This window comes from Dromaius novaehollandiae, chromosome 8 (genome assembly GCF_036370855.1).
Source record: "Dromaius novaehollandiae isolate bDroNov1 chromosome 8, bDroNov1.hap1, whole genome shotgun sequence".
Lineage (NCBI taxonomy): Eukaryota > Metazoa > Chordata > Aves > Casuariiformes > Dromaiidae > Dromaius > Dromaius novaehollandiae.
This window is the reverse complement of record NC_088105.1, coordinates 24,232,446-24,247,214: the sequence shown is the minus strand read 5'-3', so window position 1 is coordinate 24,247,214 and position 14,769 is coordinate 24,232,446. Positions and strand designations below refer to the sequence as shown.

At 37.3% G+C, this 14,769-nt stretch overlaps 1 protein-coding gene across 6 annotated transcripts in view; it reads right to left on the bottom strand.

Annotated features, from left to right (window-relative positions):
- Nucleotides 1-1,500: 1,500 nt before the first annotated feature.
- Nucleotides 1,501-14,769, bottom strand: part of KYAT3 (kynurenine aminotransferase 3) — a 29,215-nt gene continuing 15,946 nt past the window's right edge. For 3 of the 6 annotated variants that reach the window (XM_064515955.1, XM_064515956.1, XM_026116499.2), the window contains 6 exons: nucleotides 10,834-10,910; nucleotides 9,684-9,773; nucleotides 8,853-9,039; nucleotides 7,750-7,823; nucleotides 7,215-7,301; nucleotides 1,501-5,741 (listed from right to left, as the gene is read on the bottom strand). In XM_064515955.1, coding sequence (XP_064372025.1) covers nucleotides 5,679-5,741; nucleotides 7,215-7,301; nucleotides 7,750-7,823; nucleotides 8,853-9,039; nucleotides 9,684-9,773; nucleotides 10,834-10,910 — 578 coding nt within the window. In that variant the 3' untranslated portion in view covers nucleotides 1,501-5,678. The remainder of the gene's footprint in view (nucleotides 5,742-7,214; nucleotides 7,302-7,749; nucleotides 7,824-8,852; nucleotides 9,040-9,683; nucleotides 9,774-10,833; nucleotides 10,911-14,769) is intronic. The other 3 variants (XR_010390208.1, XR_010390207.1, XR_010390206.1) reach the window with 3 other exon arrangements.

Below are 14,769 nucleotides of genomic sequence, written 5' to 3'. Positions count from 1 at the left end.
AGCCTGAGCGGCGCCGGGGCGGCCCGGTGCGGGCCCAGGCCCCCCGCGCCGGGGCTGCTCTTGCCTCGCCTCTGCGGGTCACAGCCGCTCGGGTGCCCCAGGCCACCTCTAATACCTCGAACTGCGGCCGTCACCCGCGGAGCATGCAGCGCATCCACTTACTTGCTCCCGTGACTCGGGGCTGTGGTAGGTGGCAGCGAGGCCTGGTTGCGCGCCCCGAAACCCACACACATCTTAAAAGCGTTTATTTCTGCAGTTCTGCAACCCAACCCCGGTCCTTGGGGTGATGAAGCTTCCCGCTTCTCCAAGCGGCGACCTAACGCCGAGGGCAGGAGCAGGACGAGCACAAGCCCCAGCTGCGGACAGATCTTCCCAGTGAAACAACTGCTCGCAGGCTGTGCGTTACCACGCTGCTTTTGGCGCTTGCTGCTCCAAAACAGAGCTGCCCCGGGACATGTCCGTGGCTCAGCCATTTCTGGGCAAACTCCAGCAGCTTGCTTAAATACCAGAGAAAATAAGTTTAAACAAAACTGCTGGAGTTTGCACAGAAGCACCAGTGGCATGTACCTTTTCCTCACTCCATGGCAGAGATCAAGCACAGACTGATTCCCCAAAAGGGGAAGACAAGAAAGGTTTAGATCCCCTTACTGGAACCATCTCCTTTAGCCCTTCTGGTCTGCCGCTTGGAAGATTTGCTCAGGAAGAAACATGGCCCTTTTCTGCAGGACTTACAGGTGTCAGGCAGCTGCAGTGACTCACAGGAGCCCTGGGCAAGTGGGCCATGCTCAGGCTGATGCATGTGCACACACCTGCTGCTCCACGGGGCTTCCCATGTTGGACCCTGCATGCCTACACTATGTGATCAGGTTTCCTTCTCTCTCTCTCCCCCTCACATCCACCTTGGTAGCAAGCATCAGGCCAAGGAGAAGAATCCAAAAATCGTGTTGCAAAACCAAAACTGCATGGCACAGAGTAGACTCTAGACGAACTCTTAACTCCCCAAGAGATTATCTGTACGCAAAATCAGTCTGCATATGGTGCAGCATCAACACCAGCTTTTCAAGCCCAAACTGTAAAACAATGGAAACCTCCCCTACTCCTTTGGTGTGAGCCTTTCCCTACTGAAAAATAAAGAGAGGGATAAGACAGGAGGGTCTACAGATTCAGGCAAGTGCCACTACCTCAATGCTTTAAAGTGATCAGTATTGAAAGTGTCTAAACAATTGTAAATCGGCTACAGGCTTGAAAATCTATTAATGAGATATAAAGGACTGTTCACAGTACTTTGGGCCTTTTTTCCACTATGAAACATTAATCTTTTTCAATCTGTTAGCAGAAGAAATTTAGCAAGGTTGAAAAGTTCTCTTAATACTAACAGTCAAATTCGTGATCACACAACTTCTGAGCACTTTTCTGTGTAGGGCTCTTTATCTATTCCTTTGTCATAAAATTCTGAGACAAAAGATCACAATAAGATCCTTTTCTTTAGTACCAAAAAGGTTTTTTAATTAACAAAATATATTTTATTGATAATAAGCAAAGCCTTATAAGTTATAAATTTGTAAAAACAGAAAAGTTGCAGTCACCAGATTTTTAGTATACTCTTGATGACTTACAGAAAATGAGCAGCAAATACCTCCTGAAGCCTGTTTTCAAAATTAACTTAAATGACCTACCAAATTAAAGACTTCATACACCACTGAATATTAGGATTTTGAAAATCAGCTTTTTCAATACAGAGAAAAATAGATTTTAAACTGCAACTGCAACCAAACAAGCCCTTTCATTTCTCATTTTAAATGGACTGCAAGTTTTTCTTTCAAAAATGTTCCTGTTCAGGCATACACTGGACTGAAATGCTGTGTGCTGAATTTAAACATTGTGCATGCACAAGTTGAAAACAGACTACTTTAAACTTGCAAACAGATTCCTTTTATTTCAAAAAACCTTGCTTTTAGAATAAAAGGAAGCTGAACTATTAAAACATACAGACACTAAAACACAAATTTAAAGTTTCGCTTTTTCCATTTGCAATGACTTTTTTCACAATGCTCAATAAACCCAAAAGATAAAACAGTAATGAAAAAAATAATTGTAACTGTCAATGTGAATACAGCTTGCTATATTAAGACGTTTCCCCATAACCTCTGAAATGTGTGCATAGCAGTATCTGCAGCAGATGTGCCACATCAGCAGAGTCCCATGAAGCTTTCCACGTTTGTCCTGGCTTCTCATATAATCTGTTCTACAAAAAAGATCTTCTGCTGACAATCACTGTTGGCTGTGGGTCCCTCTTGACCCTGTTCTCATTTACTAGAATTGAAAGAGTTTAATGTCCAGCACAGAAAGACAATCATTTTCAGCACTGTTGCAAAAAGTATGATAGATCGTATCTCACCATTTCTTTATTCTCTGTCTGCAGCCATTTTTCAAGTTCTTTGTCCACAAGCAGCCAAAAAAGTGGTTGATGTAGCAGATGGGAATACCACTATTAACAGTCTCTGTCAACAACAGATCATTTTAATAACTTACAGAAAGTTCACCTTGCTGTCCTTAGCTGCACTTCTTCTTTCCCATCACTATAGTTACAACAATAATCCCACTTTAAAACTTATATTTTAATTGCTTATTCCGGAGTTTTTTTATGGTTTCATCCAAAGTATCTCATGCTGGCTACCGTAAGTGATAAAAATAGATAGTTCAACTGCAATTCTCACATTACAAATATTACCAGCATCATTCCAACAATATAATGCAATGGGATACACAGATGCTTTCATGAACACAATGCACAGTACATTAATGAAAACAAGTGATCAGTCTTACTCGTTTGTCTAAAGATCCTTTGTAAAGATTTGTTGATTTAGCCAAAATTCATTTTGTTAAAATAGCAGATGTCAGTCAAATGCCTCAAAGGAGCAAACGAGGGAAACAATAAACAGCCCAGGCAGCTGAATTATGCTTGGTATGTTAATTCATCTCCCTGCTGCATCTTATGTGTTCAGATATTTGATGAAACAAAAAGATTAGCACACTACAGCAGTTGGACAAAACAGGCAAAAATAAATTAAACCTAAGTGAAGTGGGTCCTGTAACATCAGTAGGGCTCTGGACCTATACACTATGCAGAGCTGTCTTTAAACATGGGCCACCTGTATGTCCCATCAGATTCAGTGCTTTAGCATGTGAGTTAGCAGCATGCTAGAATGAGGTATTTAAAATGCAGCAGAATGTTAACAGTGGAAAAATAGGTATTTTGCTATAGTTTTTATAATTTCACTTTCAACCCTGCATATAGCTTTTCTTTCATGCATATTCATGCATAGACTGATTTTATACAGGTGTCCCATTTGCCAGTGACAGTAACATAAGCAATAGTATTAACAATAGTCATAGTGTTAAAACTAAGCAATGAGACTTCTTTATGAGACAATGAAGACACTAGAGAGGTGAATGGAAGAAGCTTTTATCACTTTACTGCTGTTGTGAGGACACATCACCCAATTATATGTATGCTCACATGCTAACAAACTGCTGTCTCAGGGAAATCTTAAATTGTAGAAATAATAGGATTTTAAAAAATATTGAGTGGATTGTGCTCTGTAGCTGTTATCTTCAAGGCAAGCATGGTGCAATGATATTTAAAACTCCCTTTTGATTCATAGTGATGAAAATTATATTTACTTTCATAAGGTTTAATTGCATTGAGAGGCACTTGTTTCAAGGACAGGAAGCTAAATACCAAATATTTTATTATTTGGTATCATTTAAGAGGCTAAGACATTAGGAAATTTTGATTCAGATTATCGTATCTAAAAACATTTTACAGAAGTCTATGTCTTAAACATGTATTTATGTTAACAAAGATTTTTTTTAATTTTATGAGAATTCACTTTGCAATGAAAGTGGCAGGTGCCTTAGTGTACTTTTGCTACTCCAACTGGCTCTTGGAATGGAACATTTGTGGAATCATTTCAAAATAAACCAACTGTTATACATGTTACGAACAGTAGCATTTCCCTTGCACAAATTCCCTCTGCTCAACGGATTGTCACAATGCCCTTTAGTTCCTGCAACAGCACAACTCCCAGGTCCAATTTACACAAAGACAGTTTAAAGATCATGCAAAATACTGTTTAGATTTCACATAATTTTACTGTTTTATAACAGTATTTCCTCCTGGAATTTCTGGGGATTTATTTAGGAATTTCCCCATGAAATCCCTGCTGGAATTTCAGTTAAGTCATTTTAATTACCAAATTGATTTTTCTACACAAAGACTACACCCACCCTGAAAAATACCAAGCGACCTTTTTCTGGTGAGCTTTAGGGGATGGCAGTGCAAGACAGCAAGACAGCTAAACAGACAACAGAAGTCCCAGCTACTGGATTTCCAAAAGACCAAGACTAAAAAGAGGTAGTCTCTAGTCAGTAGAAGCTTAACAGCTGCTTAACAGTCCAGTTTCCATACTTTTTAAGGTCCTGGCCATGATCACAGACTGACAGAACTCAATTAAGACTCCAGCTATATGACTACAGAATGAGCAAGATATTTGCAAAATCAGGTACTGAATTTCTTCTAACTTTTCCACAGAAGGCCTGTGGGAAGAAGGAAAAAAACATGGAGAATACAACATACACCCCCTAAAAGGCAACCTACCTTGATTGCTTCTGCTGGTGGGAAACCCATCCAGAGATGAACAGATCAGAGACAGCTCAAAGAGGAGGCAACTAAAAAGGATTTCTCCACATTGATCTCTTCTGAAACAGTCCCTTATCCATTGAGCTTGAAATAGTCAGAATTAGCTGAGCTCCATAGCACAGTATTAGGCCCATCTGCATGCTTCTCCAAGCATGAAAATAAGCACTGAAGTAAATTTGGTGTGAAGTTACTAATGGCTGTGGCTGTTGTGAACATGCTAACAGTGGAAAAGAATTACAGAATTACTTATGTCACTGTACATTTGATTGCGAAGGAGCCTCTAGGGCGAGGTCTTTTATTTTGCTTTGTAGATTCATCCATTTAATAAATATATAGGTATTCTAGATGCCACACTTTAAATTTTATTAACGACTAAACTTGACTACTGTGGGAAAATGAAATATTAATTATGCAGCTCAGTACATTTAGAACTTGCCTATATATAAACACTGCATTGATTTAACTCAATCACTTTATTTAACTGACACAATTTGTGCGTGGACAGAGTAGGTAGGTAGGAAGGTAGAAAGTCACTGCAATTATCTAATCTGAAGCATGTCTTAATTTTCCTCCACTGCTGGCTATTAGGTCTTATAAATCACAATGCTTAAGTCTTACCCCTACTTTCTATACTACCTCACACCAAAAGCACCTCCCTTTTTTTCTTGTAAGCCTTAAAATCCCTATATGATGTATTTATTTTATCCAGAGTCCTAGAAATCTTTGGTTTTCAGTGAGAGATGTGGAGCCTGTACATTATTTAGGAAAAAGGTCAATGATTTTGAAAAGACTGAAAATAACCTCTGAATCGCATTACACACATGGAGTAAATCGTTGTTTTAACTCCTCAGCAAGTGGCAGCACAAAGTTATTTACAATGTCAAATTAATTCTGTACTAAGTAATTTGTTCTTAAATTTACAATAAAAAGCCCTAGTGTAAGATAATTACACCAGAATGAAGAGTTGTTAAAAAAGTCAAGCTATCTGTTTATTCCAGTTCTTCAGGATCACTTCAGCTGCATCTAGTGTGCTGTCTTTCTGCAAAACAAGGAATACCACTATTACTGTAAGTAGAAAGTTCTTGAAGACAGAGTAGCAGTCATGATTATAACATCTGAAATCAGTATTTGGCTGTTTCATTTGCATCATGTAAATATCCCAAACAGTCAGTTTTCCATTAACAGTTATAGCTACAAATCTAGACAACACAAAGAATTCAATGTTAATACCTTGCAAATATTTTTCAGGTATATTGGTTAAAAAGATAGTGTATTTTCCCTCAGCATTCACATTATCAAATTTAATGAAAGTGAACACTTTTTACATAAAAGTCTGGCATTTATGCAGTAATATTCTTGGCTGCTCTATATTGGAAACATGCTATGCATAGTTTGCTAATCTTTACAGTTAGGATTTTTAAATCTCCACACAACCAAGCTATGCTGTGAACTACTTAAACATAATCCCTCTAAATATGGGTAATCTGTCCACTGGCCAGTTCTGTGGCTTGGCTACAGCTGGTTAGTCATACAAGTAGCCTTTAACTTGGCATGATTAGAGCTCTTCATACTGGGCAAGCCACGTTTACAACTAGCAAGTTTCATCCTGGTTGTTACTGGCTCAGTTTATATTACAGCCTTTATACCTCATCATAAGAGCTTAATGACACAAGCAGAAACTCCCCTTCATTAGTGGTCCAAGCTAAGGCTCTGATCTGTACATACAACAGTTATAGGCTGGCACATGTGCCATTACGCTGATTCTGTGACAGAGCAGTAAGAATAAGATCTCAGGGAAGTAGGTTTACCAAAGTCTATGTACCTACCCCCAAAGTTTTTCAGTATTTTCAAAAACAGACTCAGCGAGTCAGTGAAACAGGAGGAAGACGAATATGGGAAAAGGAGGTGCTCACAAAATGACAAGAGTCAGCCAGTTCACAATTTGTCAATTCTGTCTCCTTTAAAAAACACCTAAGATACCTTTTTATGTCTTTAGTTTCTTTTGTGATTTAGAGCTTATTTAAAGCCCTATGTATTTTCAGGTAAGTGAGCTAAACTTGAAGCTCACCTATTTAGTGATTTGTTTTGCTGTTTGAAACTGACTGGACATGTGATATACCTCTCTGCTATACAAAGGAATTATCCCTTACCGTGGATTATAGAAGTCATCTTCATGGAGAGCATGAGATATCTGTGTCATCCACTCTCATTGTCACCACCAGCCAACAATGTTTTTTAAATCAACAAAACAAGCTAAAAAAGGCTTACCCACCCAGTTGTTTCCTTCCTGTTGCCCTTCTTAACCATGTCACCCACATTTAGGACTTAAAGTCCCTCAGCAAAAAGATATTTGAAGCTCCTTTATGTTGAATTTTACACCAAGCTAACTTTCTGCTGCTAAAATCATAAAACTCAGGAGATCCTGGGGAAAAAAAATGTAACAAGCAGCCTACCGCAGATTTTTATATTCATTGATTTCTATTTTTTGAATCTTCCTGGGACGCAAGTTTACCTTAATGAAGCAAAAACGTATATATTTTTCAAACTGCACTTTTGTCTCAGGACCACAGAATGTTGAAAGAGGAATGGCTGAAAGTTTCTGAAGTACAAAACAGAAATATTTGTTTATTATACACAGATAAAAAATCAGTTTCAAACATGATGATTTTACTATTCCATTTTCTAGAATTCTCCCTCCCTACATTCAAGTGAAAGACTAGGTTGGATTTCGCATGCAAAGCTATGCTTAACTAAATTCAAATCACTTTTCTTAGGCAAAATGGTTCAAAGGCACCTGTCTGCAACTAGCATTTAAGTGTGCAGAAGGAACAAAAGCTGGAACTTAACACAAACCTAGAGTACATTTTTAGCATACTCAGCAATATTTTAGCCACATCATTTCCAGCAGCTGGCATAAACACTAAACAGTATTTTGAATGTAGTATCTCTACTACATTATTTAATAAGTACAGTTACACTTCTCTTGCTTCCAGTAGACAAGCATTTCTAAAACTTCAGAGTATCACTGAGTAAATAAGACACCTTACCTTAGATGTTATCATCCATTTGACAAATTTATAATCATAAGGTTGATTCTCTTCCACATTAGAGAGATCCACATCTAAAAAAATTAAATAGAAAACAAACACGATGTTGTAAGACATCCTAGCCTCCAGTGGGAAAGCATTCACTAACAGTACTTTATTATAGTTAATACTTAAGAACAAAGATGTATGCTTTTATTAAAAAAATAATTTAAAAAATATGTTTTAAAGATTAAATCAGTCCAACAGATGAGCATCTTTCCACTCTGACCTGGGCACTTGCTTTCCGTGCAAAGCAAAATCAGAGATGTAGCTTGGAAGAGAACAATGCAATACGCCAAGAAGTCATCAAGTCTGGATGACTAAGGGACCTAGAGTTTGGAGTAAAGAGTGTCCTTTTTGCACAACATGGACAGCAGTAATCACTGCTACTGGTGAGTTCTCTCATCAGTAAAACTGGGCTATCTATAATTTTCTGACATCATGGTAGCATTGTGAGGCTCAGCTTTGTTTAAACATTTCTATGTGAATGGCAAGTGTCATTAAAACCAGTTAGTGAAAGATATCCAACAAGAAACCATTCCCCTGATGGAATTCTTCCTCCAGGGTTACCATAGTCTGAATTTCCGAAGACATTTGTAAATTTTGGTGGGCTTTAACAATGTTTAAAAATCATAATACCTCAAAGAGAGTTCAGTATATGACTTCAGATTAAGGAGGAAAAAAAAAAAAAAAAAGAAATAAGAAAAGTGAAAGTACAAACAGGTACAAACCTAGGATATTAAACCAGATACTTGGCTCCCAAGTGTTTTCATAATCAAAGAATTTTCAAAAACAGAAATATTTTTACCTTCTCCTTTACCCTACCCACATCTCTGAAACCTTGCAAAAGCTTTGCAAAACAAGGACAGTAGTTAGAATCACAAAGGTTTTGCTGAAGTTTGTAAAATCTACTTTCCAGGCTAAGGCCAAACAGAAAATTTCAGTCCTGATTAATACTTCCAACAATGTTATGAGAAAATGAAATGAGAACATAGTTTAAAATGAAAGCTGCATTTTCATCTTAACATTTGCTTTCCACCCCATTTAACAAACTTTTTACTAACTTAATGTAGAAACATCAACAATCATAAAGTATCCTCCATCTGGAATGACAGGCTTCAGTCCAACTTCTCGAAGTAGCTGAGCCATCCGATCACGCTTGCCTTCCAGCTCTCGAGACAGTGAGTAAAAATAGCAGTCTGGGTCATCCATGCGTTTATAGTCTATCCAAAAAGCTTGTGCCAAGGCCTCCTGCAAATGCAATGTTCAAAGTACTCTGTACACTCAGCACACCCATAGACACTCAGGCACTTCCTACTGAAATCATGTGGATTTTGCCTTGATCTGGCTCTCATTAAGAAATTCAGCATATTCAAATTAGACAAGCTACATCCAATGTCTAATTGTTTGTTTACTTTGTGCTGTGGTAACACCCAAATCGCCCTGTCATTTGCTAGGCCCTAATCATACACAGAAGTCACAGTCCTTGCCACAAGAGTTTACAATCTAAATTGAGCTTAGTTTAGTTTTAATTACTGATAATAATATATCACAGAGTACTAGTAAATAAACTATGATCTAGTTGATAGAGATAATTCTCAGCAACCCAAAAACTTATTGCAATAACCTTTATTTTTATTTGCTAGGAAACCACTAATATTGTCATGTTTCATGCAAGAAGCAGCAGTTCATAGATGAATGAAGACACAAGACTGTGGTCTTTTTTCTAAATGTTTGGTCAGATGATCAAATTTGTCTCCTCTTCCAGTACCCCAGAACATTTATTTTGACAACTCAAAATCCACTGTTATGGTCAATATTTTATCATGGTAATGCCTACAGGTTTATGCCAGGTGCTATATGAAAATTACCTCCTCTGCTCTATCTGTACCTACCTGTAATGGAGTTGGGCAAGTATACAGTGTATTTTGCTGTACAACTTGCAAATGCTTTATCAGATGCTGGGGGCCAATAGACCAACCGAGCTAAGGGAGAAAACATGCATATGTTATACTTACAGCAATGGTGTTACTAGGAATTAACAAAGAATTAAAGTTAGCAAATGTCTCAATGTTTTCTATTTTAAGAATTGGTAGTCAATTTGTTTCAATAAAGAATTCAGTAAAGAGCTGGTTTACACAAAGATTGCCGAGTGACACCATTAAGAAATTCTAGATGCAAGACAACAGTTAAAATTTCACTCATTCCCCTCTCTCAAAGAGTACCGAGGAAACTTGTAACTCTTTTTATAACAAGGGCTAGAAATCAAACCAAGCACTTACCAGGAATATGGTCCCTAATTATTTTAGAATCTTTCCATCTCATAGGCTCATGGGTCAAATGTCTAGTCTGAGCACACACCAACAACTTATCACTGAATCAAACAGAATTTAAACCAAATGCAACTTAGATACAGCATGTCATGGTTCAGTCTGTACACAGATGATGAAGAATTTAGCAGCCAAATGGTTAAACAGTTATGTTTGCTTTCTAATATGTATTTTAAAGTCAAGCAAATTATTATTAAAGATTCTGCAAAGATGTAGACCATTCCAAAATGTAGCATTATAATTATGTTGTTTTTGTGGGATAAAATACCTGAGTGTACAATAATGGTCTGCTACGCAGGTAACTAACTGATTTATGGAAATAATCAGATAGTTATTTTAATAACATAATTAAAATAATTAAAGTAACCACTATCACAATCTGGAAATATCACCACAAAACTGCAAAGTTAAAATACGATAATATCCATGTCTTCTCCAAGAATCTTGACTATTTTTGAACAAGTCATATGGTGTTGATACTTTTTCATATTTTTTCTCACAAGAGCTTATTTATCAAGCAGTAAGAACAGGGTTAGAATATGGATGTTCAAGATAGACTGTTGTTCCAACTGAGTATTATCTTCAGTTTTTGGAGAGACACAGATTTGACAGAAGCTTTCAAAAGACAGGCCACAAAAATAGTGGGTTTTTTTTTAAATGTGATAAATGCATTCTGTTATTTATACAACAGAACTCTTACATTCATTCTTCTTACCTTCCAGCCAGTAACACTGTATGTTTTTCCAGCACTTCCTATAGTTATTGTTCTTTCCCACATACCTGGCAAAGTAGCTGTACATAAAGTAAAATTAATTGGTTACAAGTGTACTCATTATTCCATGTAAATAGAAAAACTGTACTGCCCCTAAGAGCTGCAATACCTGATATATCATTGCAGCATATTAAGCAAGCAATGAGAATATTCTAAAATTCTAACTGTAACAAATGAGAAGGAATATATGGGCCAATGTAATTTGGCATGAAAATAAGATGAGAATTAATGAAAGGAGAAAGAAGAGGTAGAAAATAAGAAAAGGCACAGTCAGTGAAAACTACACGGTAGTTATCCTCAGCTAAGACACATAATTTTTCATAAGAAAGATATGATCTGAGAAGTGGCTACCCTTCATCTCAGTACAGTGTTATTTCTGGTGCCTGATAATAAGCACCACATACAACGTTAACTCTGTCACTGCCAGCCATTTTAATAGAATTGTCCAGCAAACAATTCAGTGTCACTGGATGTTTCAGAAATCAGAAAGAGAAAAGATTTACTAAGATCTCTAACCCAGAACCTAATGCCATGACAAACAGAAAACCAGCAGGGAGAACGAAGACGTTAAGTTTTGTCATATAATTTGAACAGGCATGGCATTTTCAAGCAATAAAAGCAAATGTCTGCAAGGACTGAAGGATGCATGGAGGCCTGTCTCTGTATTTGTATCTGCTAGTAAACCAAAAGCCTTTGTTCCCTTTCAAGGATGATGACAGAGTAAAGGTCTCTTCATGCAGTTGCAGGTTTTTTTCTGTACGCTGCCTCAGGGAAGCTCTGGCTGGACTCTTTAACATAATTAATTTTTGACAGAAACAGATTAATCTGGATACACTGAAGTCAGACAAGAAGTTAGATAAGGTCATAAAGTTACAGCAATAGCAGTGGTCAACAGCACTCGGCTCTACCACCTTCGTACACTAGAACCATTACCAATGAACCTCTCGATTGTTAAATCCTCTCTCTAGGGAGACCACAGGACAAAGGTATTCCAGATGAAAACACTGAATTTCATGAGGAAGTTTTTGTAGCAGTTATCTGCATTAGACATAAATCATTGCACTTATTTGAAAACATGTATTGAATTTTGTTGAGCACACTTGCCAAGAAGAAAAGCAAAACATTTAGCAGAAAAGACTCATACTCCTCTTAGCCCACCCATATTGACTCAACTGCCTGGTGACCTTGAAAACAAAAAGGCACTTTGAACAGATGCATCTTCTAGTTAGCTAAGTCAAGAGTATTTATACACAACTTCCTAAAGCCAACCAAACTAGCTCTCACAGACCGTAAAAAGAATTGAATTTCAAAGCGAATGCCCTCTAGTGAGACTGTTTTGCCACACAGTCATAGGAATTCAACCTTGGAGACAGAATGCAAGAGCATTTCAAACAATAGCAGCAGCAGAATGGTGCAGGGGAAGAAGCAGCTCCATCCCTTTTACAAGCATCAAGTTCTAAATAGAGAGGGACATATGGCAGCATCATTATATGACAACATAATCAAGTTTGACCAGAATTTAAAAACTAACAAACTAACAAAACCTGTTGACATATAAGCCTGTTAGCTGGGCTGACACTCAGCTTGTTGGGATGTTTGTTCAGAATCCTCAGATATAATATGAAATCTCTAAATATGCAAGTGCAACTCTAATCATTACTTAGAGGAGGTTTACAGTTTTACAGAAGTCTAATAATGATAGAGAGACATGATGAAGCATTTTACACTAGAGAAAAGTATCTCAGTGACAGCACAAAGACTATGCTGATTTTATGATCTGCAACCCCTACTAAATCATATTAAAGAACTACCATCGCACCCTGCAAATTGATGCAATATCCATTTTGCATCTCTCACAAAAGAGGTGTCACTACATTTGATGGAATATATAAATGTTAATATGGAAACACTGGAGCTTCTAAACCATGAAATATCTCCATTTTTTTTGTGTTATCTTCATGTAAACTTATAAAATCTAAGAAACTGAAGTTAACAAGGGTAGATCTTGTTTCTTGTACTGATACAACATTATTGTTTACAGTTTTACCCTGAAAGTTTTATGGTCATTTTAACAATGAGTCTAAAGACGATTTCATGGGATCTATTAGAGAGTACGTTCCTAAACCCAGCTGCCTAACTGTCCAAGCTTTAACTTGCATTATCATCAAAAGTGTTTTTTGCATTTTATGCTAAACTACAGAATGCCTTTTGCTCAACTGGAAATGATTTGGTTTGAAGCATTAAAATGATAATACTGATATTAATGAATAACAGAGTTACTATATCTTAAGAACACACCACCTGTCCACTGAGACAAAGTGTAACTGACAATACGAGTGTTCAGATCTGTTCCCATTGCAAAGGAAAACCGATTACCTTAAACCACCCACAGAGATTTTGGTTCTGAGGATAGCTATTTGCATAAACCACCTGCTAAGCCCATGAAGAAAGCATTAAGCTAACTCATTTTACTTTGGAACTGGAACAGGATAAGGCACGCATAATCAGTTACTGTGGTAACTTCTTAGGATAGACTGACTCAGATCACTTACTCTCATGTGAATGTACCCAAAATGTCCCCTTTCCTCCATGTCTGAAGGTCTTCTGGAAGGTATTACTATCAAGCCACCACAACATCTGTGAAATTAGGGCACTTCTAAATACACTCATAGCCTACACATGGCCAATACAATCAATGTACTGCAGTTGTATGATCAGCAACTATGTAGATGAGTAAGTATTGCAAGGTCATTTGGATACAATTTGCCTGTTATTATATATATAATAAGAAATCATATTATTATTATTGCTTATTTATATATACATATTATATATATATATAATATAAGAAAGAGTTTTTACAGCAACACTTCTACTGTAGCCCTCACTAACAAAGAGTTTCTTTTATTGTCATTTTAGAGATAGGGAGTTGAAGCAGAGAAAGTTATTCAGCATTAGACCAGTGGCCCAACCAGAAAAAAAAGCTAAGCTTTCATGTCTAAGTTATATTTATGCCTTTTGATTTCATTGTTTAATCTCAGCTAGATGGCTCTGTTGTACACTGCTGAAATCTGCCTTCATTACGAGCATAAGTACTTCTTAAAAGATAGTTCATGCAAGATGATACCTTCAGAAATGAAATGTCTGCACGTATAAGAAAGAAGTCTTGTACTTTAGTCAGCTCAAATACATCAACAGATCCCAACTAAGACCCCAACCCTAGAAACTTTTACACATATGCTTAACTGTAGCATATGTAGCTACAGTGCTACATATGTAGGATATGTATTACATATACTGTGCTAACACTGCTCATGTTTGCAGGACGGGGGAAGGAAGTTAGGTAACCTGCACTGGATGCACCGTTCTGGGTCGATGGGAGTAATTCCATTAACTGCGGTGGAGCCTGGATAAGGCATTAAGAGGCAAAACAACACCAGGGTCACTGACATGACAGCATGATTGGTTTTCTGGCTTGTCCTTGCAATGGTGCTTTAGCCCTATAGCAATACTGCAGGAAGGCTTTAGAATACTTTCACACCGCCCACACAGAGACTTCATCAAATGCAATGTCCATTATTTTAACACTGTCTCTACTCTTTGGACAGTGTTAGTACACTATCTCTCCACAATCTTTCACTTTATACCTCTTTTGATTTTTTTAAGTAGTGGAAGAAAAATGATGGAGTACCTCATTATACATTTCCCTCATCAATTATCTCTAGGTTTAATTCCTGCTCCTTTTATTAGCTCTGTAGCAAAGCACAGCCCAGTATATATATGTGAACAGCAGTTACACTTGTCACGGCAACAAAGTAACTGAATAAGGATGCAATATTCAAATGATCATAACTGATTTACGAGTATCAGTCCCACCGG